Source organism: Aptenodytes patagonicus, chromosome Z, assembly GCF_965638725.1.
Source record: "Aptenodytes patagonicus chromosome Z, bAptPat1.pri.cur, whole genome shotgun sequence".
NCBI classification, from domain to species: domain Eukaryota; kingdom Metazoa; phylum Chordata; class Aves; order Sphenisciformes; family Spheniscidae; genus Aptenodytes; species Aptenodytes patagonicus.
In genome coordinates this window covers 20,895,201-20,921,370 of record NC_134982.1, presented here as the reverse complement: position 1 = coordinate 20,921,370, position 26,170 = coordinate 20,895,201, and the positions used below count along the sequence as shown (strand labels likewise).

The 26,170-nt window shown below is 42.1% G+C and overlaps 1 protein-coding gene across 3 annotated transcripts in view; it reads left to right on the top strand.

Annotated features, from left to right (window-relative positions):
- The first annotated feature begins 4,179 nt into the window (after positions 1-4,179).
- ANKRD55 (ankyrin repeat domain 55) overlaps positions 4,180-26,170 on the top strand; it is a 51,904-nt gene continuing 29,913 nt past the window's right edge. For 2 of the 3 annotated variants that reach the window (XM_076362119.1, XM_076362120.1), the window contains exons 1-6: positions 4,180-4,550; positions 11,744-11,866; positions 13,729-13,859; positions 16,293-16,402; positions 19,800-19,860; positions 23,435-23,563. In XM_076362119.1, coding sequence (XP_076218234.1) covers positions 4,511-4,550; positions 11,744-11,866; positions 13,729-13,859; positions 16,293-16,402; positions 19,800-19,860; positions 23,435-23,563 — 594 coding nt within the window. In that variant the 5' untranslated portion in view covers positions 4,180-4,510. Of the gene's footprint in view, positions 4,551-11,743; positions 11,867-12,117; positions 12,255-13,728; positions 13,860-16,292; positions 16,403-19,799; positions 19,861-23,434; positions 23,564-26,170 lie in introns of those variants that run through there. The other variant, XM_076362121.1, reaches the window with a different exon arrangement.

The window sequence follows — 26,170 nt, the reverse complement described above, 5'->3', positions numbered from 1 at the left end:
TGCAGTTTGCCAGACACCTGCTGATGAGTGCTATTTAGACACTGCGGTTACCAGGCTAGGTGAACTTTTGATCTGACCTGGAACAGACACTTCTTTTTTCCTTATGTGATCTTGTAGAATAAACAATAACAGAAAAAAAAAAAAAAAAAGTGAGGGTTTGCATATAAATTTCCAGTTACCAGTGTAATACCACAAATGTGACATGACCCGGCTCCAGCTCTCTGGTGTCGCAGACAGGGGTGTGTACCCAGGACGGACACGCCTGCACCTTGACCCTGCTGACTCAGCAGGGCTCCACACCCACCCCATCTGCTCCTCCACATGCACATCTGGCTTGCCCACTTTGCCAGGCTCTTCAAACCAACCTTACACCATGACAGAGGTACTGAATGCAGTTTTGGGCCTGGAAATATCATGAGGAAGTCTTTGGAGGGTAATGAGAGAAAGCTACAGCACGGTAAGGGTGATAAACTCAGTGGGAGACTCCCCACTCCTTCTGAAGTGGGCACAATTAGTCTGAGAAAAAGTTTAAATTTGGTTTAGTTAATTACAAACTGATTATCATTTCGGAAAACAATACCCATAAAACCAGTCACTGTTTAACAGCCCTACTGTAATTACAGAGTAGACTCCCAGGCGCGATTGGCTTGTTACTAAATTTGTCTCACAGGATGCTAGTGATATCCCAATAAATCGTACCATGGGAGATGCCCTGATCCCATTGAAGTCAAGGACAAAAAGTCATATTGACTTAGCAGAGAATGTATTTGGCCTTATAAAGCAGGGAGCAGAGCAGAACAGATCCTCACTCTGTCTTACATTTCATGTGGGAACCTCTAAGATGTAGCTGTGACTTTTTCCTCCTTTCTCTAGTCACTGTTTATCTGCCAACATTTTACTGGAGATTTTGCTCATTTGAGTGGACCCCAGATCAGTCCCCACCAGAAAGCACAGCTGAATTCTGCCTGGCTAGGGGTCTGACTTCTTCACACATGTCTGAACTTGGTGCTAATGCTTCCAACATTGAGGATGGAGCTCCAAATCCAGTTGGGAGTTAGTTTATATATAGCATGGTACTTGAAATACTTTATAATCAAATTATTATTACTGGATTTCATTAGGAATGGAAAATGAAGGTTGATGGTATCCCTTTGTTCATTTCAACTTCCATTCACTAGATTACATGCTTACCGAGCAATACTGAGGGTGTAAGCATTCAGGCTTGCGATACACCCGTGAAGAAAGCAGGGAAACACTTCACCCCTGGAGCTGCTGTCTCTGTGGTGCTGGCTGCTGGCAGTGCTCCTTACAGATGGGGACAGTGCTGCTCCAGGTGCTTTGCAAAGACAGATGATCATCCTTCCTCCAAAGCACTGACTGTGTCAGGGTGAAAATGGATGCAGAACTCTTGCCCACTTGCCAATATCCTCTGCAGGGGCAGCAGAAGAGCAGATATGTAAGCGGAGTCTATGATCATGATGGCAATGTGGCACAGAGCAGGTGCTGTCAGCTGTAAGCACCGATGATCTCTCAGTCTCTCCAATGCCAGGCTTCAGCCCTGCTCTGCACCTCAGTAAATAACATTTACATAGCATTTGAATATATGTTTCGACCATTCTCTGTGGTCTCACCACAACTTTTGCATTCACCTAATGAACAACAGTTAGAAGGAGAAGGAGAGTTAACTACCCTACATGCAGCCAAACGCTGATGCACAGGTAAATGTGGGCAAACATGCAAAAAAAGCTCTGTGTTTCTGCCACTCACTTTTCATCACTTTTCTGTACCAGGGCTTTCTTCCACTAAAAAACAACACCCCAAAAAAACTCAACTACTACTAACAGCGTAAAAAGTCAGGAACACTTTGTTTAAACTAAAGAATAATGTAAATTAACGATATTAAAGCTATCATCTTTATCTGCTGCCTAAACCAGGCTCTGCCTCTTTTGTGGCTTTGCTGTCCTTAGCCAGGGTTGCTTTCATAGCCACTGAGCACAGGAGGCGCTGAGAAATTTGGAGATGTTTCCTTCAAGTCTTCCAAAGAAGCAATAAAAAGATACTTACAGAGAAGTCAGTGACTAAAGCCCAACTCCTAAATCGTCAGCTTTTCTGGCAGCCTCTAAGCTGTGATATGTCTACCATAGCTGAGACACAGAACTGTGTTCACCTGATGCTTGTGTCTACATGGGGAAAGGTGTTTTGCTAAAGTATTGGCCTTGCTTCTCTTCTGATGGATGGAGAGGGCAGGAGTTGCCAGCTCTCAAACACACTCTGTCCCTGTGGGCTGTGGACACCTATCTCACAGGAGGTGCCTGGCTTTCCCATAGCTGAAGGCAAACTGAGGCCCTGGCAAATGTACACAGTGCTATAGGGAATATTGTGCCCCACGTGGGACCCACAAGGAATCAGCTGCCAGGTTTTTCTCCCCCAAATTCCCTGGGTGCGTACCTGCAATGCACCTCATTCCCAGACTAATGCATTGCAAGAGTGAGACTGGACCAGTAATGTCCAAAGCCCATTGCTTCCATCTCAGGAGCAGAATGGAAGGACAGAGACCCAGTAATGGTAAATGGGCAAGTAAAACTGTGAGTATTTAGTTGATCAGATTAGGTAGAGGATGGTGGAGTGGCCAGCTAACTGTGTAACCTGCACTGCAGCAGTGCCCAGGGTCAGAAATCCTGTGTACACAGAGGACGAAGGGCTTCTTGTCACATGCAGGAAGCAAAGGCCACTTTTGGGGTCTTTTGAAGATCACCAGGGGTGATAATTTGCAGTTCAAAATGCCTGACCACAGACACATCTCCAGCACCCGTGCCTCCTCCATGAAGTCAGCAGCCATGGCAGCTCTTTGAGCAGAGACAGGGTATTAGACTGGATGGACTGGACTGTCACCTGCTGGTGCCACCCCCTGAGCCACCCTCCTGGCAAGGAGATGCCAGTTAGGAGCTGACCATCTGCATAACTGATACTCTGCTCCCAGATTGCATAGACAGCACTTGCCACACGGTGGATCCCTCCTCAATATAAAAAAGGCCTCAGATGAGCCAAAGCACAGACCAGTCAACAGTAGAGAGAAGAAACAGAGCCAATCTCTGGCTCCGCAGTCCCACCACATGCCTCTCCAAAGTTAAGGACACTTTAGCAGATCACACGGCCACATTTTGCAGAATTTCAGCTCTGGTCTTTCGTTTCAAGCTGTCGAGGCTGTATTGCTTCCTCGACCATACTATCTTTTTCCAAACGCGTACTTTGGATTTAGGTTCAGAAGCAGATGCTTGGGATGTGAATCAGCTCCAGATACAACTCCTACAGTGTCCACATGTACGTTATGTCTCTAGCATTTGTTGTAGTCACGGGAATTGGTCAAAACACCAGAATAGAATAAATACAGTGAATAAAGTCTAGGGGCTTCTTAGGCTAACCAAGCTTAGGCATAGCTTTAGTGTAGGTCCTGTCTGCAATTTTGGGCCAAAAGCATCTTGCCTTTTCTAATTTTCATATATTAGTTTGCTGTATTCAGCAGTAGTGATGTGTCTCTTCCAGTGCACCAGTGCTAAGTAAACTTGTTATATCCCTCCTATCCACCAGCCCCTAGGCACTGCTGGTGATCTACTGCTCCAGGTAAATTCCAAGTCAGCCCATTTATTGTTATTTCTTCCACGGAAACAACCCAGCAAAAAGCAAAGCTTATGAGGGTCCCCTCCCCTTTACAGTACAGAGTCTGAGTTCCCAACTTGGGGTTGTTTGGAGCATCTGCTGTGAACTATTATATCTGGTGCACTGTGCTGTTGGAGCTGTCACTATCCACTTTAGCCATGGTAATGTGCTCTCAGTTATTATGCCTTCATTAAACATTGTACTTTAGCTAACTGTAATTGGGTAGTACTATACGAAGGTAGAAAGGGATTGCTAATTTGTGTTCTCCATGCAGGAGTTAAATCAGGAAATAGGTAATCTCTGAAAACATCATTTCACAAACCATCCTCAGACACCTGCTGACAGCACAGTGGTACAGGCAGCCTGCCCACCGGGCTGTCCATGAGTGCAGCACATGCTGCTGGGCCAGCACAGCGAGGATGTCTGCACCCGACCTGCGCTGGCAGCTCTGCACATGCTCCGTCTGCCAGCCAAGTCCCACTCACCCTCCAAGGCTTATTTGTCTACGGGCAGCACTCGGCTGCTGAGCCTGGAGGAGCTGCAGCATCTCTCAGAGCTGCTCGTAGGCAGTTTCACTCACTGAAGCTAAAACGTTTTTCAGATGCTCGGTTAAGCTTCCAGGGATGTCATTTTAAGAGAGTCCATAACAAACAGAATATACCATTCCCATCGGGCTAGTGATAATGTCCTTGCCTTGACAACAACCTGCAGCTGTAAAGTGAGTTTAATTCTCTGACAAGAAGATTGGCGACAGCTATCGTCGCATTGTTTACTGTAATATATGGGATTCTTCCCTGAAAACCCTGGAGATGGCATTTGTCTGGTCTGGTTGTAAATAATGAGATAGATCACAATGGATTTCAGTTCTTCATCAGTATTTGATCAGCACAAAGGTAAGTCACCTGCTACTAATTTCCAAATCCTCCGGTCCTCCCATGCCTCCCATGCAAATGTACTAAGATTACTTGACAGAATGAATTGCAAGAATTTCTGGGAAAGATCAGGTCTCATAGAGATATATTTTGGTTACACATGAAGGAATTTCTTCCATCAGTTTTAGACATGGATATTTCAGCCTATTGCTACAGTGATTTTTAAAAATATTTTTTTTCGGCAGAATAGCAACAGCATCTGATTGGTCTTATGCTTAGCATTGAGAGATGTATTTTTTATATTATATATTGGTCCTCTTACAGATATATATATTAAAACAATTGCAATATTAGCAAACAGAGCAGTTTAAAATGGAGTAAAAATTGAAGAAAAGATGATTTTCATAAGTCTACTAGTTTGTATGCATTAAAAGGACTAGATGCTGACAAGTGATTGACTTTGCTTCAGCAAATCTTAGCTGTATAGGTAAGTATTGCCATAACTGTGAATTTAAGATACCTTTAAAAGCCTCAACATGAAGATTTTCTACATGATAAGGTTGCTATGGAAATACAAATGTCTCTTTGTTGTCTGTTTTTAAGTTAAATGGTTGAATTTCATGTCTTTATTTGCCAATACAAGCTTTTATGTCTTAAGGCTTAATCCACTATAAGGAATGTAGCGGCATTCCTTTTATGTTTCCAAAGCAGGAAGCTGTCATTGTTTGATTATCTGTGTTGCAACAAATTTCTCTTCAAGTCAGCTTGTGAAATAATTTGTGTGCAGTGGCCACAAATTGCAAAGTGTCCAAGCTGCCATGGCCATGCTGGCCCCACAACGAAGGTGCTGACTGTAGAAAAAAGATGAAGGGCAGGAGGAATACAGACACTGTGGTGCCTTTTGGGCAGCCAGGTCCCACAGGTTGTACTTCTGTGCTTGTCTATGCATCTTTGGTGGACCCAAAGTAAATACAATCCATGTAAAGCAGTGGACTTATGGCTGCCTTTCAGTCACAGTAGCGCTCAAAGCCTGAAGCAAGTCTTAAGAGTACTGGTCTACATCAGCCCAGCCAGGACCCCATCCTGAGCAGATGGGGGAGAGTGGGAAGCCATCAAGCAAAACTGAGTGACAAGAGACAAAAAATACTACCAGCAGGGATAAAGGAGTAAGGGAAGTGCAACAGGAGAAGGGGGATGTGTACTGCAGGAATAGAGACAGGTGCTCCTAGGTTATGTGCGAATGACGTAAGGAGCATTTTCCCCAACAGAACAGAGGTGTGGGGCTGACTGAGCTTCTGCAGCTCCAAACAGCTGTTCTCAAGCTCTCCTTCTGCAGGCAGAACGAGTATGCTCTGTGCCACATGCTGACCCAGCAGTACTCAGGGTGGGGAGGGAGGGGGGAAACCCTGCACACTCAGTGCCGTGGGGATGGCTGCCAGGGAGCCAAGGAAGTGGTGCCAGGAATGAGGCTGGAATATGACCAGGGCTGGGGAAGGAGAATTCAAGTCTCCAGATGGATAAGGCGGCAGACAGCAATGCAGGAGACCACTGATTCAAACCACCTTATCTGGATAGAAGTGAGAGAGTTGGGAGGCACCATCTGCCTGTACCTCCCCTTGCTCCTAATCTGCAGCTCCTCCTCCCGCCAGGCCACTCTCCACACTGACCCATCCTTATTCCTGTCCAGCATCATCTCCAGCCCCATGTCACACTCCACTCACAGCACCTCCCCAGCAAAAGGGTCCCCTCCAGATAAATTCATCATCTCTCCTCCACCACCACTGCAGGGATGCTGGCTCATTAGATAACTTGTGACTTACTGTTTGCCTTCTCTGCTAGCTGCATGGGAGGCGGATGGGGACCAGGAGCAGACAACACACAGTAATGGGACACTGAACCCATTGGTTATCATGGAAAGAAAGCTCTATTCAAAATTTACAGTGTATGGTGGATTTTATCTAAATAGCATGTTAATGTCTTGGCACATTCATGATTTAAGAAGGCATAATTTTTTTTAGCAAGGAGAAGGGGAATATATTTCATTTGAGCAATTTATAACAACAGAAGAATACAGACTAGCTTTCAAACACACCAGATCAATATCTGTTGGTCCAATAAAATAATCCAAACCCCCCTACAAACCCTTTCTCCACCCCACACATCAGAAAACTATCCCAGATACAGATCAAAAAAACAACATTCCAGGCTTGAAAATCATACTGTCTCTTTGCAACACTTCCTCATTAATATCTTATAATACTTATCAATAGTAACAGCAATAGTAATGTGGGACTTAAAGAAGCCAAGCAACATCAGAAACCCCTCTTCTCCTAATACTGCGTGGTGCCATTTAAATGTGTGCTGTACCTGGCTTCAAATGTTTACCATTTAAACAGAGAAGCTTGACAAAGGCCTGGACTGGTACATTCACAGCCAGGCACACACAGGGATTATTACTTTGTTAAGCAATCAATAAATCCATAATATTAGAGAGCGAGTTACAATTTCTAAAAACTGCACTCATCCGCCTCCTGCTGACCCTTGACACTGACATGCTGAAATCAAATAAACTGCCTAGTATTGTGTCCTGCCGGCAAGCTGTAGGAAATCACATAAGGCGTTTGGCTACTGGTGGAGACAAGAGGATTTATAGGAAAGAGGGGAGTAAATTATATACATAAATAGTTCTTCTTCACAACAAACAAATTATCCTGTTATCCAGCCTTCAGTTTTCGAAACTTAGTGTTTTAGCAAGGTCTAAATCAGTCATTGTCAAGACTACATACACTAAGCTGCAGCAAATTTATTTAGACCTTAAAAATCCAATGTAGGAGAAAGCATGCACTTACATACATCTAACATGCACGTTGTAAAACAACACATCAGCCGACATCGCAAATTGTGTAAAACATGCATTCTTCACAGGAAAGTCAGAGGAGAATTAATGTCACAAGCAGTGTAATTTCATTGCTCTGAATCCTGTGATCATTCTGCATGTTCCTTTACATACCCCCTTTTCTGACCAAAAGACAATTACTTTGTCTTAAAGAAATGATGCACTTTTAAAACACTGCAGCTTATTTCAGATAGACTGGCTTTTAACTTTGATTATTTCTGAGGATTTTAGCTACAAAAGAAGATGTCACAACCCTGTATGTCATTTGGACTTTGCTCACTAAGATTCTTCCAGACCTTTCTACACCACTGTTGTGCCAGTCTGCAGTTTCTCCCTACCCTTGCTCCATACACAGGCTTTTAGTTGGACCTTCTGCCTTCCTGAAGCTGACTGACAGCTTCCTTTCACCAAGTAGCACAGCAATTTTCCAAAATAAAACGTAAAATGTATCTGAAATGGCACCAGTACTCACTGCCATTTACCGAACTGCAAGATAATAAATGAAGTAACCCTAACACATTTGAAGATGGAGGGTCAGGCATTTGGCTGTTCACAATCCCTTTATTCCACGTGGTGCTGGTGCCCCAGCCACAGCTGAGCTCGCCAGCAGGGCAAGCTCACAGAGGGGGACACAAGTGCCCAGTACCTCACTGTTGCATTCTGCAAAATGCCCAGTCTCTGAACCATTCCTCTTCTGGCCAGGAAGATGTCTGCAAAAAGAAATGGCCTACAAGCTTTGCACCCATGCCCCCTCATTCCTTGACAGGGTAAGTTGGAGGAAGATGAAGTGGGAATGTGTCACCTGGAGCCAAGTGCATTCAGCATAAATGACATCCAAGCCCTCCTGGCATTTCCTGCTCCCTGTCATGTGAAGCATCAGAAGACCACACATCTGTCTTCCTCCTCACCTCCCACCCAAAGCCACACAGGTCATCTTAAAGACACCCCACCTGAAATCATGTCACCCTACAGAAATGGAATTAGCGTCAGTCTACTTTATGTCAGATGCACAGTATCGCCCATCAATTCCTCCTGGCCCAGTCTCCGTCGCCAGCAGGGTGACAGCCTGGTCCACCTGCCTCTCCTTGCTCTAACAGCTAGGACTCACGGGTGGGGAAGTGTGAATCTTGGATGTGGCTTCATGCCACCATTCCCTTAATAGGAGTGGAGCCGGTGTTCTGCGAGAGCAGGCATGGGGAAAAGTTCGTTCATTCGTCCATCCACCCATTCATTCAGAGTTTTGCTTCTTTTCCTCATACAGGAGGATAATTGCTCTGGGAAAAGCAGATTCGGCCCAGCACAAGCAAAGGCACAGAGGAGAAGGTGTTTTGCTTTTAGTTAGATGAAAAAGGGCAGAGGGAGTCAGGGACCCACATGCAGGTGTGCAACCATGTCCTCATCTTCCTGCCATCCTGACCTCCGGGTACGCAACTGCTCTGCTCGGGAGATGGAGATTTTCCTTTTGTGGCTGGATTGCTCAGCTCCTGACTCACAGCAGGAAAATTTAACAGTACTTACAAGGCTAAACAGCAAAAAGTACAAAATTTACATGTGTAATGCATAAAAGGAGGTGAGGGCCCCTTTGATCCAGTCTGTCTCAGTACATCTAATGGTTTCTTTCCCAATGCCAGCAGCACCTTCTCTGTACCATTCCCATATAATAACCACCACATGCAGCTGTGAGAGGAGCTGTGTCAGTGCTCGTGGCTGGCACCTCCTGTGTAGCTCCAGAGACTGGCCAAGAGGAGCAACACAAGCAATGAACCTCTGCCTTGTCTCCTTGCCTTCCCCCCAGCCCATACTACACCCTTCTTTGAGTAAGGGACTAGCTCAGACCTGAGCTTGTTATTAACATGTCTTTGCTGAGTTTACCGATTGTGAGAGCAGCCTGCAGATCTGGCATGATAAGGAAATCTGATTAATGGGCCCTGTGGTAAAGTCACTTCTTTTTTCATATACTAATCACTGATGATGACTTTCCAGAGGCGATGACTCTTAGTCTCTCCTGATCTCCCAAGCACACAGGTCAAAGCTTCTGAGCCAAATGAACAGTTCCCTCAGCAATAGACTCCCCAGTAGAATAAAAATCAAATTAACATTTTTAATTTACAAATTTTATCAAATGTGTAATTTAAAAGACCAGCTAGAAGAAAGAAAAGAAATTAAATTCTCTTCAGTTGAGTAGTGATTGAGAGGGAATCTGCACTGGTGAAGGCACATTTAACATCAGCTTTCTAGTTTTCCCAAGCCCACAACCAGAGCTCCAGCTTTGACAGGCTAACCTTTCCCAGGGTAAGAGCTGATTGCGTTTCCATGGCAGCCAAGTTTTGAAGTCGAGAGTGATGACTGCATCCCAGGGAGAGAAGGTTACATGTGGGGAATGACGCTGGGCTGTAAACCCCAGCGTGGAGCTCATGTGGGTTCAGCTGCGACAACATTTGATCACAACATGAATAGTGTGGCTAACACTTTAAAATTATCTTTAAAGATCTTTTATCACTCAAAAATATATATGACAATGTTTAAAATATAATTTATATCAATGTGTAATAATAATAATATATTATTTGATTATGTAAAAGACTTTTTACTAACTTTTCAGATTCTCTTTAAGCCATCTCCCTTTTTTCTGCACAGCTTTCATAGTTATGCTATCTCCAGAAGACACGACAGTAAGGATAAGTGACCAGTCACTTAATCTGTCTTTCCTTTGATCAACTCTCTGGTATGATTTAGGTGTCAGTTTTACTTTCTCCTTCTAACAAGGTAGTGCAGTGGCTGGACTGTAGCTCTGACCCTCAGCCACAGTGAACAGCACAGCTCACTGCAGCTGTACTTCTTTTTGAGTTAATAGAGATCAGAAACTCTTTTTAAAATTAAATATCAGACTGTGGCTGACCAACAATACATATCTAGAGCATTTTACCATTACATCAGATTTGGCCCTGCACCAAAAAATCAACTCTTTTGACTCCTAGAGTTAACAGGTTAATAGTTGTCATGGTTCAACCTCAGTCAGCAACTGAGCACCACACAGCTGCTCGCTCACTCCCCCCACCCCAGTGGGATGGGGGAGAGAATCGGAAGAGTAAAAGTGAGAAAACTCATGGGTTGAGATAAAAACAGTTTAATAATTGAAATAGGATAAAATAATAATAATAATAATAATAATAATAATAATAATAATAATAATAATAATAATAATATACAAAGCAAGTGATGCATGATGCAATTGCTCACCACGCACTGACCAGTCCCCCAGCAGCAGCCCCCCCGGCCAGCTTTCCCCCAGTTTATGTACTGAGCATGATGTCACATGGTATGGAATGTCCCTGTGGCCAGTTGGGGTCAGCTGTCCTGGCTGTGCCCCCTCCCAGCTTCTTGTGCACCTCCAGCCTTCTCCGTCAGTAGAGCATGGGAAGCTGAAAAGTCCTTGACTAGTGTAAGCACTACTTAGCAACAACTGAAACATCGGCGTGTTATCAACATTGTTCTCATCCTAAATCCAAAACACAGCACTGTACCAGCTGCTAGGAAGAAAATTAACTCTATCCCTGCCGAAACCAGGACAATAGTTCACTTGAAGCCAAAGGAGGTGTAGGCATGTGGAGCAGGGGATGACCAGTCTGGTAGGAAGTTACAAGCAAAGAAGCAGAGAGAGAATCATCGCTTTAATTTCTCTAGAAACAAAAATCTGAGGAGTGTTCAGGAACAGGTCCTACAAGGCATCTGCTTTGAGTAATGCCTCATACTGTAATTGCCAAACAAAGTAAACCTCTCCTGGGTTTCAAGCAATAGTCCATCTTTCCTTTTTGCGGGAATTATTAACACAAACCATTGCTGCCAGAAGTTCACTCTCCTGAGAAGAGAATTCCCCTGGACACCACAGGGAAAAGAAGAGAAAAGCCTCAGTCTTCTGACTGGTGCAAGGATAACACTGAAACTGAAAACACCTGTGTCCTGATTTCATCCTACCTCATAGAAGTGTAACCAGCAATATTATGAGCTAGTTCACTTATTACTTCATTGTTTCTCAAGTCATGTTACATTAATGTTAGTACGATTTCTTACAAGAGGTGGAAACTTCCTAGAAGTTTTCTTATGTCCTGTCAGTGTCTACGTCTGACAGTTTTGGAAGAAGTTATGATGAAAAACAAGTTTCAGATGACTAACAAAAACCACAGTGCTGTTTAGATACACTTTGTTCCGCATCAAGTTATATAGTCATAAAAACTCAGTGAAAAAAGTGTCATTATTTTCACTGTTAATCATTTGTACTTGCTCTGTGCTTACTCATGGACATACTCCTCCCCTGCAGGTGATGCAGCAGAAGAGATTGACTTGACTGTGGTTTACCAAGCAGCAGCTAATGGTGATGTGAACACACTAACTGCAGTGATTCGAGAAGATCCTTCCATCCTGGAGTGCTGCGACAGTGAGGGTAAATGAAGGCTGAGTTTGTTCTCAGGGGATTAGTTATTTCAGCTTGCAATTAAATTTTCCATTTTTTATCCTGATTTTTGTGTTCAGCAAATTATATTTAGCAGCAGAATATGGGAAATTGGAGTTATTCTTCGGAACATCCACTGGAAATGCTTAGTTTGGATACTTCTTTCCCCCTGTAATTCTAAGATTTTTTATATGGATACAAATAAGTTGTTTTGCTATAATCAGACAGTACTTTATCATGAATCTATTTTATCTTCTTTAGGAGATGCTGAGAAATTGTTGTCATTTCAGGGAAGGAAAAAGAATATTTTTTCAAAGTCCGATGCTATACATTCTGCACATCTCTAGAGTAGAGCGTTCCAGTCTTTTGTACTTAAAAAGTATGTGTACAGACACGGTTAGAATGATTTTGTCATATAATTGTTTGCCAAAGGGTTGGTTGTAAAATGTGCAATGATCTAAACAATCTGTTTTATCTGTGAGACTCTGCTCCTTTTCATTTTGTGTTCAGGTTACTATTTAATGTTATTACAAAGTGCTGTCCATTGGCTGGGCTTTATATGCACCTATTTCCCACGTGAATTAGAGAAACAGATCTCTGGAAGCTTCTCTCAAGGAAGACTTTGTTTATTCAAAAGTATTTTTTTACTGCAGTTTCTTTTAAAGGGTCCATATGAACGCTGTCTTTTCTATTCCCTACCAGCTTTTACCAAGTTACCAATTATTCCTACACTTTAAACCAGACATCCTAACTGTTATCTTTAAAACATCTATTGGTCAGTAGGGAAAATGGTTAATCAAGCTAAAATGCTCTCAGTCCAGATCTTTAATGGGAGAGGGACTACGTATGAAGGGCAGTGGGTGGAGAGAGACTGATCAGCAAACAGAAGTATTTTAGCTCCAGAATAAACTTGTTTACTAGGTTGTATGTCCAAATGTAACTAAAGACCAGTCTTGCAAGACAAAACATATGGCTCATATCCTGCACATATGGCAGAGTCTGCATAACCGCAGGTTGAGTAGCATGCCTTTGCTCAGCAGTCTCATTGAATCCGGTAAGAATAATTATTCTTCAGTTGTGTCTGAAGTTTCTAGTAGTCTTATAGTTTCTAATATTCATGTTTATTCCCATCTTAGTCATTTTAAATTGCTTTGTCAGATTCTGCAGGAAAATCTCTTGCTGTTATTCAGCAGTTAACAGAATGGAAGGAAGAGGAAGCAATTAAAAGATATCATAATAGTTCATGATGAAATTTGAGTATTAGGTTGGAATGCAGATTTCCAGTTTTTTCCAGCACAGAAATTGTTAGCAGAATATAAAATAAGTTCTCATGACAACAGAAAAGAAAATACTCTAGAGCAAATCCAGTCTTTAAAATAAGCTGTTGTGTGCATTAAGGATCAACTCACACACGTACACCTTTGCACAGGACAGGGCTTGATTTCATAAATCTTTTGAATACATACAGACAGAATGAAGCTGGGATTTGAGAAAACTAGCCAAGCACCATCTGGCCACTAGTCACTCTGAAGAATATCAGCCTCCAAAATGGTGTACAAAGCCAACAGTTCATATTGGGAGCTTGTCAACAGAAAAACACTTTTCCCTCCAGAAGTAGAGTTAATGAGGCAAGGCTTTTGCTAATGAAATCATGCTCTTTTTAAAATCAGTGGTCAGTAACTGGCATAGCAGTTACTTCCTGCCTGCAAAAAGCTGAGTACAACTGTTGGACAGTTGTCAGAGAAAGGATTTGTTAATTTGCCAACGCTAACATTAGCAAATAAGAAAATATCCCTATCTTATGGCTTTGACAAAATAAAAATTGTAAATGATCGTTTGACTTTCTTCCCCAGGTTGTACACCTTTGATGCATGCTGTGTCAGGACGCCAGGTTGATACAGTGAAGCTTCTGTTGAAGATGGGAGCCAATATTAATACTCAAGATGCTTGTGGACGTACCAGTTTATCTCTGGCAACTTATCTGGTACCAAGACTTGGGGGAGAAGGATGGAAAGATAGATCGAGTGAAGGGAGGAAATGTGCAGACCAACTAAGATTTCTTTTTATACTGCAGAAAGAAAAAAAAGTACAAAACATTTGGTTCTAGAAAACCGTGAAATTTTAAACTTTACTATAATGCAAAGCTGGAAGCAATGATTATTAGAAAAGGACCAGGACTCCTGCCAGAGTGTCCTTTCTCTTTTGGGTTGTAAAATCAGTGCATGGTATGGGGACCTCGCTAGATCCAGGGTCCTCTGTGTGGTTTCAAGAAAGCCACTTGCTTCTGTGCACTGGAAAGTCCCCTCTTAATAAGTAGATTAATTTCTGCCCTCCCACTGTTAGCATCAGATTTTTATGCTCCAGAGAGGGCATTCCTATCTCAAATTCTCGTGGTCAGCAGGCATGTTTTCCTGCACACCACATGACCCCGGGCATTGCTTTTTTTCACTACAGTGCTGGAGCTTGGATGGCCAGGTTAAGAACTTACGTTTAAAGTGCCAGTGCAGATACGCAGATCATAAGCAATCCAACACCCCAATCAACCCACATGCAAGTGATAGTAGGGGCAGACATGCCATTGAGAAGTTTGGGAAGGAAGATGAGGTGCTCTTTGTCTGAAACACACAAAGAAGAGAAGGCTTCGGGGAGACCTTATTGCAGCCCATCAGTACTTAAAGGGGGCTTATAAAAAAGATGGCGGCAAACTTTTTAGCAGGGCCTGTTGAGACAGGACAAGGGGGAATGGCTTTAAACTAAAGGGGGGTAGATTGAGACTAGATCTAAGGAAGAAATTTTTTATGCTGAGGGTGGTGAAACACTGGCACAGGTTGCCCAGAGAGGTGGTGGATGCCCCATCCCTGGAAACATTCCAGGTCAGGTTGGACGGCGCTCTGAGCAACCTGATCTAGTTGAAGATGTCCCTGCCCACGGCCCAGGGGTTGGACTAGATGACCTTTAGAGGTCCCTTCCAACCCAAACTATTCTATGATTCTATGATTCTCCTTAGTCTTCCACTCCTCGCTGGAGGGAATTCAGGATTCAGAGAGAGGATGGGGACCAGGTGAGTTTGGCAGAGGGGTTGACCATGGGCTTCCATTATTAGTTGGACAGAAAGGAGGAAGGAATGTTCACCCATGCTGCATAGTATGACTTATGGCTGGATAACCGCCAGTTCATTTGAACAGATACCATGGCAGCCTAATTAAATCACATCCCTTGCATCTAGCTTCTTCCTGCAAATTCAGGACAAAAACAATGCTTCTGCTCAGCTATGCGAGAAAATAAGTGTAGAAAATAGCAAAACAGGCAGTCACATTCAGTGCAAGGAGCATGCCCCACTTACTTGAGAATAAACATTTCCTCTGCCAGATATTTTCAAAAAATCCCATAATTAGTGTCATGCTCCTTTTTTCCTTCCTCTTTTCCCAGAGGGGAAAAACTATTCTTCGGAAAAAAAGAAATGACTGGAAAAGATTTAAACCACCCAGGCTTCGAAGTTTCCATTTCTGTTTCTGTAATGGATATAATCAGAGATCTAAAGAGCATTTGGCTGTGATGTCTGTCCAGAGAACTGAATTCAGCAGAGCTCCACAGTCACAATCGCATGCAGAATTCGGTGGTCTTGTACTTCCACCAGGAGCTGCAACAGGCATGTTCTGATTCCATCATTCCACACCTTTTCCCTACCTTTTCGGCTGGTAATGCCGATCTGACGTAGCTCATACAGGAAGGAACAGTCTTTATCGATTGCCTGTGGAGGTTTGAACAAAACACTTAAACACATGCTTGATTTCCCTGGAACTTAAGTACACACTGAAAGATTTATGCAGTCACAACCAGATTGTTTACTTGCTTTTTTTGTTGAGGTGATCAATAGAAGGTTTTAGTCCAAGAACTGATTCATCCCATCTGTTTTGGTGCTGGTTTCAGTCTAACATTGTCACTAATTCAAACTTCTGCAACAATGTTTATAAGACCACACTCTAAGGCTTTCTACTATTGATTTGCCATCCCTGCTAAAATCTCACAAATGAGATTAAGTGCTCATGTTCTTTGTTTAACCTAGCATAATTAAATCCACTTGCAGGAATATGTGTAGCATTTGCTAGTGATACAGGAATTAGCAGGTTTTTAATCACTGTTTACTCAGTCGGTACTTGCCACAGCTGCAGAAAAACCAAAATGCAGTGTAAAGAAAACACCTTATCAAAGAAATGAATGACCGAGCTAGTCTGAGACTCGGACTCCAAAGGGGAACCGCTTTCAGTGCTGAGACACCTCTACTGGGGAAACAAAAGACCAGTTCCTCTGCTGGCAGAAACAGCTATAGTCACACATGGATGCCAGAACCACCAAGCAAAGGTCTGGCCTGATGCGTTTCACTTTCCTCTTTGACATGCTCTAATTTCTTTTTTAGGGCTGGCTGGAAGGCTGTGTCAGCCTGCTCAGAAACGGTGCTAAGCAGAACATACCTGACAAAAACGGGAGGTTGCCACTACACGCTGCTACCGCAGAGCCTGACGTGAGGTATGTCGCAGGCTCCAACAGCATTTGCTGGTTGAATCTCAACAGGTAGTCACCAACGCAAGCTACCCAGCCCAAAGGGGAGCCCGAGTCAGGAAGGTTAGCTGTGACAGTTACACTTGTGCCTTGCTCCTTTGTTTAGTGGTTATCATAAAGGGGTTAGAGAGGAGGAAAAGCATTGTACAACACTTGTGTAACAGAGATACATGGCCAAGTAAGGTGAGGAGCCTGGTTTAAGATTACAACAGCAGGAGGGAAAAAAAAATTGTAACAGAGGTTGAAACCCTAGGTTTCCCCTGACCAAATACCTTTCTGCCACCACCCCACAAGAAATATTACAAGATGCTCCTTCTCTGGACTTCTCCTCTGAGTAGCACGGCAAATGTGAGAAAAGTTTTCCACATGACAACCTCTCTGAGAGCACCTACTCTAAAGGGGAAGCTGAGGTTTGGTGGACTGGCTTAGTTTTAACTACTTTTACTGAAGGTGGAGTAACAACTACAGAGTGTCCTCACAAGAAGTCTTAAGAAAGATCCTCTTTGTCTCATTCCAGCCTGTGATAATAGGAAGGTTTAAGAAATTTTCATTTGTACATCTGAATAAACTCACTCAAAAAACTCTCCTAAGTAAATCATACCTGGAAGGATAGGAAGACATTAGAGACAGGTAAAACATTCAGTACATGCAAAATGTTCATGTGACTTAATCACTGAGTCTACAGTTTTGCTGCTGTCGCCATATCAGACTAGCCCAGATCTCTGTGCATTTCTGCTGATCTTGCTCTCCAGCTTTCTGTAACAGCTTTATTCATTTTCCACGTTATCATTGCTTTTCATGCATCACTTGGAGAGAATAGTTTGAGGTTTCTGAAAAAGTACGGGCCACTATCATTAAACAAAGCCTCCACAGAAAGAAGACAATGTTTGTACAACACTGCACATGCTGCTACTTGAAAGGGAACAGTAATCTACTTTACCAGCAGCGCACAGGGTTCCCTGAACTCTTTTCACATTCTCCATGGATACGGGCAGACCTTTGCTCTGCACAGGAGTTTACCTGTTGCTCAATTCCTTTTCCTCTGTCTTCTCACTGGGTTTGCTACATGCCCAGAAGACATGCCTGCAGCACTGAGGGGGAGGCTTTTCCATCACGGTCGTTGTTGCTTTCTTGAATCCCATGTCATTGCCAAAAGGGTATATGCAGTGGCCAGCTATGAAATGCTTTTCAGCCAAGTTTGAAAGCTGACAGCTCAATGCTACAACCCCATGTGCTGGACCACATGGAAAGACAGAGACAGTGATCAGCCAATTTACATATTGATTTGATAATTGATTTATGTGCTTCAGTGCGTTCCACAGAGCCTAAGAGGAAAGGTGGAAAGAGAATCCGTGGACTTCCTGATCTGTGCCTTTAAGAGTAGATATCAGAGAAATCTCAGCTGCATGGCTGAATATCTACATATTTGAGTGGTAGCACTTATGTTGCCGTAATGGTCTAAGGATATAAGTGAGCCAAATTTGTTGCTGATAGAGGTTTTACACTCAAAGAATGAGATTTCCTACACATACACTGGTTTCATTGATTATACCTGGGGTTAAACTACAGAACCATGTATCAGATTATAAAACTATGTGATAAATGGGTTTTACAAGCATATTATGGTTATCTCACTTTCTTTCTGCTCACTAGTCCATTTTTACCCAGACCTATTTTCAGACACTGTATTTCTGAGATTCTGAGTCATTGTGCCAAATGACCACAAAACATCTCTTCCCTTTTACAAATCTTTACCAAACTAATCACAGCAACCCTAAAATGTCATCCTTTTCAGATTTCCTACAGTATGACTCCATTATGCCATTGGTTGTGTGATTTGGAAAAGGAGGTGTAACACCCCTTTTCTACAAGTATTTGTATCTATATACAAATGGATTTGAAGTCCTAGCAAAGCACTGGGATCTGCCCAGTCTTGACCCTTTAGGGATATTCTAGTTAGAAAAAATTAAATTTGGACTTCTGGCACCTGAAGATGGGGTTACCAACAGATAAGCTTTTCACCTGCAGAATTTCCCAAATTATCCCGAAGCAACTGTAAATGTCTTTCTTTTGAATAATTTACATTACCTAGTTGTTTATTACTGGGGGGTGGGGGAAAGAACAAATTTGTCATGCAACATTCTCAGTTTGATCTGATCCACACACCTGAGCACAGTTCAATCCAGAAAACATACTGGAAGTTGTTGAAGATTGTCCTGACAAAAAGCAGCAAAAGATTTTCATTCAGTCTCCTGTGCATGGGAATAAATGCCTGGTTATATACATTTATCTGTGCATTATCTGTACATTTACCACAGTTCCCTCCTTGACACTTCATCATCTTTTAATTTCCTTGCAAAACAGCATGTCTTTTAAATGTCCATGTTTTGAAGGTTTCTAACAAATTCACACCTTCAGATGAGCCACAGATTTGCATTAAGGTCTTATCTAGGGATCCACTAAGGATATATCTTTCCTTTTGCTAGAATCATAAGAACTGTACATCCATGTTAGGATTTATGCTATTTGGCTTTGTTACAGCCTGTGACAGGATGGTCCTTTTCATTTCCATGGTCTACCCATGTACATGATCCAAACACTTAGCATCCTACTATAAAACACAACCATCTTCACCAAACCTATAGTGATTTCAGAACATCTTCATAGGATACCAAAAGGAAAAGAAAAGCAAAATCCATGCAGTGTTAAAAATATTATTGCACTTGAATAATATTTCATGTAACTATTTTATTGTAACTGTTCCCTCCACCAGAGGGGAGTGTTTGTAGTCTGATATTCTGTAAAATGCGAACCAATGCATTGCTGTATTTTATACCATAACAATGGCCCTATCCCAGCAGACACACTGTAAGGCCTTGTAAAATACTATTGGTTTGTGTGTACGTAAATATATAGTATGCATGCTTATATACACACACACAAATGTACACAACACCGCATTACTCCAAGAGTTAAGGAGAGTGAAAAATCTCTTTTAGAAACTGGACATTAGCATTTCTGTTTGTTTAAAACTTTATAAAATAGGATGACAATGAATTGCTAAGCTACCAAAAACTGCACACATGTATAATATTACACACTCTTATTCTAGCCTGGCAATCAGCATAAGAATTCTTCCTAGTCGATGTGCTTTTAATTCCCAGCACTAAACTTCTGTTGTTACAGTAAGCCATAAAGTCCTATTTGCTTTTCTAGTATGACAAAGCTCAGACCTAAGATTCTGGCCTGTGCCCATCACTAATACTGATTTTTCCTGAAATTGCATGTTTTGTTTCTTGAAAAATGTCAATTTTTCAGGTTTAGTCAGGAGTACAGCACACTGATTATGTCATTGCTTCCGCAGGCTTCTGAACGTGCTTTTGCAGCAGTCAAATCTTAGTGAAATTAATCATCAGGACAATGAGGTGAGTGAGCTTGTGCTACAACTCACAGTCCCAGGCTCTGGGGGCATACCAGTCATGCTGTTCAGAAAGAGTCCACTGTACTATCAATTTTATGATGAGTCTATGCGCTAGTTAAAAATTTCTATAATGCTTTTGCTGAACTGCAAAGCATTATCTCATTTTTCCTACTATACATGATGCACCTTTAAGCTAATAAACCTTCTCCATATACTGCCAACTATGAGGTACCTTGAATTAGTCTCTTAACTCATTTGCCAAGACATTAGTTGCTTTTGATTCTTCTGAAGTTAGACATTGAACTAAATCTTCACCTTTACCAATCACCCTGTCATTAGAGTACTGTTCTCAGGAAAAATATTGGAAAGCTGGTATTACACAGAACAGCCATGGAGCTACAAAAATTTATGCTATCCTCTGATCTTTAAAAAATTGTGCCCTGCCTATATAGTGTACACAGGAGAGTGTTAACTTCCCAAATTTGTTCTTCTCCAAATAGACAAGCCAAGACACAAGAGAGACTCTGGATGTCTTTTCGTATGTTTCTCTTCACTCTAATAATTGCTCAAGGATGCATCTCTTCTCCACGGTGCCAGAACTGCCACAGGGTTGTTAATTTTCCCTCTTCCCATGAACCTTCCTTATCCACTGTATGGTTTGCAGACCCTGCTCACAACAACCTAAACCAGACGTATGCTTTGTCTTGGTGTAGAATTATGGTGCTAATGAATTGCATGGAACCATGGATCATAATTTCAAGCCATAATGTTTTGCTGTAATGCATCGCTACGTGCAATTTGGAACTTTTAATCCAGCTCACTGTCATTTGGCTCTGAGAAGATATTTGTTCAAGTGTCAGTACTAAGCCCTGAATATTCATGTTTTCTGAAAAATGTGGATCCTCACAAATGATTGCAGCTAACAGAGCTGTTCTCTTGGCATAAGTAAAACACTTCAGTTTTCCCATCTTACACTTGAGAAAAACACACCGATGAATGCATGAACACATAAACAGTAAGAAATACATCTGGAGGTTTCATAGTTTCCACAACTGTGGCTTTCTGTGGGTTTATTTGTGAAGCCTGTGAGATGATAATGTGAAGAAATATTCCCTGAAAAAGCCTCGAATCTGGGCAAAACACGTGTCACACTATATTTCCTACACCATTTCTTGGTTTTTCTCCTTTTATGTCCCCTATTGCTCATTATTTTTTATAAATGTGCAACTGTTTGGCTGTCTTACCTTTAATATTATATTCTGCTGGATCTTCAGCTTTGACAGTTCTGATATCACTCTCATGCTTCCTCTCTCAAACAGCAGCCTATACACAGATGCCACTCAAGGGTGGTATCACCATGCACAAATCAGATGGGTGCAGGCTAGACAGCCATTGCCCGCTGCAGCAGGCCCACACATGCAAGCTGCCGCTACAACCAGCTCAATGCTCTTTGCTCAGTTGGGTGCTCCGAAAGGACACATGGAATGTACGAATTATTAGAAAAGAAATAGAGAACAAAACAGGAAGCATCATTATTCTCTGTCTGAATCCTTGGTACACCCGCATCTTGAATGTCGGCTGCAAGAGTAATCTGAAAAAGGATATACAAGAAAAGGAACAGAAAAAAACTACAAAGATGGTAATAGTTATAGAGTAGCTTCCTTTCGTGGGCAGGCTAACAACTAGAACAAACTAACTACAATAGGACTTTCAGCTTGGCGTCTATGTCAGAGGGACGATATAATACAAGTCCATGGCATCATAAATTGCATGGAGAAGATGAAAAGAGAATTATTATTAACTGGTTTTTCCGTCTAAAATGATGGGGACATCTACAGAGATTATCAGGCAGCAGTTTTAAAGAAAATGAAAATGATTACTTTTTCAGAAAATGCATCGTTACCTTGTGGAGGTCTGGATGTCACAGGAAGTCTTTAGCCTGATTACCAAATATTAGGTGACTGTATATCATCAAGCCTTGTTTCTTGTATCTTCTCCCTAAGCATCTGCTACTGACCTCTCTGAGCTGCGTTCCTGTACTAGAGACATCTTTGATCCCTACCCACAGTTCTCATACTCTTATGTTACAGCTGACTCTGTTGGTTACCACAATAGAAACAGAGGGAAAGTTGATTTTTCAAGGATTTTTCATCCATATCAACAGACTGAGAGTGGATGACAGAAAGCTGGCCTGGTACAGTGTAGCTTCTCCTCTTTCAGTGATTTTTCCTGCTTTCCAGGACAAGGGGTGAGGACCCATTTCCCAGCTGGAAATCACTTCACTGAAGCCTCGCTTCACAGCACTCACAGATGCTGAGTGTCCATCAACAGTACTACGTCCCTTGTGTCAAAACCTTGGTCCACTGACGTCAATGGCAGAGCTCCCATTAATTTCAGTTAGGGCAGGATTTTACACTCATTTTTGGTTTTACAAAACCAAAACCCCCATGATTAAGTTTTGCAAACCCTAACTGAAAACAAAACTGCTCTTGTTCAACTGCTCTTTTTCTGTCATCACCCATACAAAAGCCATTTGGGGACTTGAAAAGCCTTATAAGATACCTGATGAGTGAGAGAAATTAATGTTAGGGCATTCAAGATTTTAGCTAGAAAATCACTGCTAACAACTTCCGCTATTAATGCACTGACAACCTGTCTGCATCAATGTTTTATAGCTCGTACTTTACCTGAGTTGTTGCCAATTGGCTTTATGGGGTTCTATGTCAAGTTTTAATTTCTTTTCCACTCTACATTTTTTTGCTTTTTATCATTTTGGAAACCAGGCAAGACCCTTGAAATGCATTTTCCCTGATAAGAGATAGTAAACAACACCTGCCCAAAGTAAAATGTTACCACATCTGAACAACACTAGTAATTTTTAAGAAACACATTGAATGAGTAACTTTATACAGAAAATCTTTAATGTTATGGATGTAGAGTAAAATATAGGTGTGTATAACAATGCTGATGAAGGTGCAAACACAGGCCAGGAATTCTCTGATCTACCAAGACTGACTGAACACAGCTAAGATGGAATGAAAATGCAGGTCAATATCTTACCATTTGCTTTGTTTTCTCCCTAAACAGTAAATATGAGATGTTCAGATTGTGACTTTTTTGTTGACATAACTGGTCCAGTTCCTTAGCTTGCGGATTAGTGCCAGCTAGAATACTTATTATGTATCAAAAATAAGACCTAAAATAAACGTCACACTGTGTCATGCCAAAGCACCAGTCTAAAACAGGCTTTTCTCACAGGATCCAAACTGAGCAGTGAGGAACCATTCCCCAGCCGTCGTGGCCCTGACCACACATTATTTATAACAGGCTATAGTCATGTACAAAAGAAGCATTCGTATTTGTATCCATTTTCTGTAACAACTCCAAAAAGCTAATTGCTTGGTTCCCCCTTATGACTCCACTAATTCAGAAGCTGTTACTAATTATTCCAAATCAAGAGGGAGAGGGAAGAGTCTGTCAGTCCCAAATGGCTTCAGAACTGTCTAGCTGATCTACAGAGACTCGAAGGGTGCTCCTGTGAGTGACCATTATTTGCTCTCTGGGTTTGTGGCTTTCAGGGAATGACTTCACTCCACTGGGCTGCTTTCCACAACAGGCCCCAGCACACCCAGACTCTGCTGCACAAGGGAGCAGACCTGACTCTGGTGGACAAAGACTTCAAAACAGCTCTGCACTGGGCAGTACAGGTGAGCCACGGCCACGGTTTCACCAGGTGGTTGCTTGAGCTGAGCTGACTATTGTGGTGTCCTAAATACTCCAAAAGCAATTATTTTGGCTGTGAAATGAGGAAAATGGATGCTAGGAACGCCCACTAACAGCCCCAGCATTTTGCCAGCGGACATGGATCAAGGATCTAACATCTTTGGAGAGCAAGGCATACTTAACATAGGCTCAGCACTGTTGCCCTAAACAAAGTTATCATTTGTCTCACTGGGACTATGTGTATGCTTCATGTTGAACTCGTGCTTAAATTTTTCCACTAAATCAGGGTTGCAGAAATCAGCAGCTTAAATAGTCTTGCCAAAAGCCTTTGGGAACAAAAAAATGCAAACACAAGTTAAAACATATTTAAACAGCTATAGTTGTGGAATAATTAGCTGAAGGGTTGAGGCCCTACTTCTCTGGAGATTAAATAAGACAAGGAGCCAAACACATTTCCTGTTGAGCTGTATGTTCCTATCTCCTATGTAAAAAAACTGTCAAATTGCTAAAAATTACTCAGGCCATCATTAGAGAAGAAAACGACACAGGTTTAATGTGGCATTAAACACTGTGTTATGCAATTGGTAGTAAATGGTCTAAAATATAGCATAATTTACTGAGTTATACCTAAACTTTACTGCAGAAAACTTCCCAGATGAAATTATATAAATATGTTTTTACTTGCTTACTTGCCATAGCAAGTTCCGGTATCGATGTTCAAAACACCTGCACACCAGATAAGCAGAAATAGAACTTGCACAAAAATCCAGTAACATTTTCCTACAATGACTAAATATTTGCATCCTCACCTTTTGGTCTAAGTTCACTCATCTTAAAAAATCCGTCAACAAAGAAATTTAAAAGCTCTGAACTGCCACATACTATATTTGTAAATGAGTAAGGACATCTAGAACGAATAATCTGTTTCCTTCAACCACAGCCTCCCACAGATGGTTCATGTACAATAGGCTCAACTTCTGTTTTTCTGAAGTAGAGGTACATTTTGGCCCCTGCAACTGGTATTATTTCAACATGAGTTTTGTTCTTCTTTAATCCTAATCAGTCTGAAACTGGGCTACATCCCTTGCTATTTTGCCTTAGGAGTCTAAAGGTATCTACCCTAAAACCTGTTGTGCATTTTTACTAGGCTTACTCCAGTGCAGGCTGCTTCCAGTGGGAAATCTCTGAAACTCATGCAAGCTCCTGCAGGCTAGGCAATGGTCTGGATCATAGCTCTGGGAACAAGCTGTCTCTCAGAAAGACAAAAGGGAATCCCCTTCATATCAGGACCCTCAGAGTTCTCTCCACACCTTAATCTTTCCCTGATTCTGTATTTTGTAAATTTTATTATTTAATTCCACCATTAACTCCCACCTCCACCCTTCTCTCACAAACGTGCAGAATAACTCTTGAGAAAAGGGGAAATTAAAACTGCACAAAATCCACTTGGCCTCAGGTGGAGGCAAATCACAAATCCCTCTTCTTTCTCCCTTTAAGCTGCTCCCAGAAATCAGAGGAAACGTGCAGGATGACCCCCTTTTTTTCCTTCTTGAGAGACTCCTGCTATGAAGCCTTATAAATTGCTTCTTCCATCCACATATTTCTCCATATTCCAGGTCCAGAAGGGGTAGTTGAAATACCAGAGCATGGAATAGGTCTGTTAATATTTCTCTTACTCAAGCTTGGCCAAGAAAAAATACTTTCAGCCAGTGCTCTCTGCTGCCCTATTAGACCCAGAAGAAACAGATACTGTGGACAGGCACGACTTACTTTGCTATGACAGAGAGCAGAACAGCAGCTCTGCTGGGTGGGATTATCGTTATGTCTATTAGCCTTCTCCGTGGCTGCTGGAAAGGGGATATTTTTCCTTTAGGAATTGTATTAATATCTTCAGAGCACAAGAGACTCACAGAGCTCAGGCAGTACCAGCTGCAGGGGTTGTTTTCAGCTGAATAGGGCCCTGTGTTTAATTTCATTTTTTAAAAATGCAGCAAGGGGAAGACCAGGCACTGCACAGAAACTTGTTTCAGAAGTTGCAGGAAAGAGGCAGTTTGTCCATGCTGGGCTGAAACACAGAGTGGGACCACATAAAAACCATCGCCCGCCATTCGAAACCAAATTCTCGGTCATGTTTCATATGAAGTAATTGTTCCACACTGGCTGTTTCAAAGACCTCATGTTTGGTGCTTTGTCTCCCATTAGACAAATGGTGGCTGTGGAGTCCCAGCCATGTAACTAGACAGACCTTGCCCACGTGAAGGTCTGCTCTATTGAAAAGCTCAAACCTCCTGCTGCTCGAGTTCACGTCTTCAGTGCAGATGTGTTACATTGATGTCAAAACCACACATCATTCTGGTTTGAAGTGAGAATATCTCATGTCACATTTTTTACACATGCAATATTTTTAAGAGCTGGTGCAGATAGGGCTATATTAGAAGGGTCTCAGGAGGTATTTCTCTCCTTTCATTGCAGCCAGCAGTAATTGCTGTAATGAAAAGGAAACACACCTTTGTAACAAAAAACTGTTTACTGATACTGGAACAAAGTGTAAAGCCATTCTAAGAGTTCTAGATAATGCTGTCATTGAAATC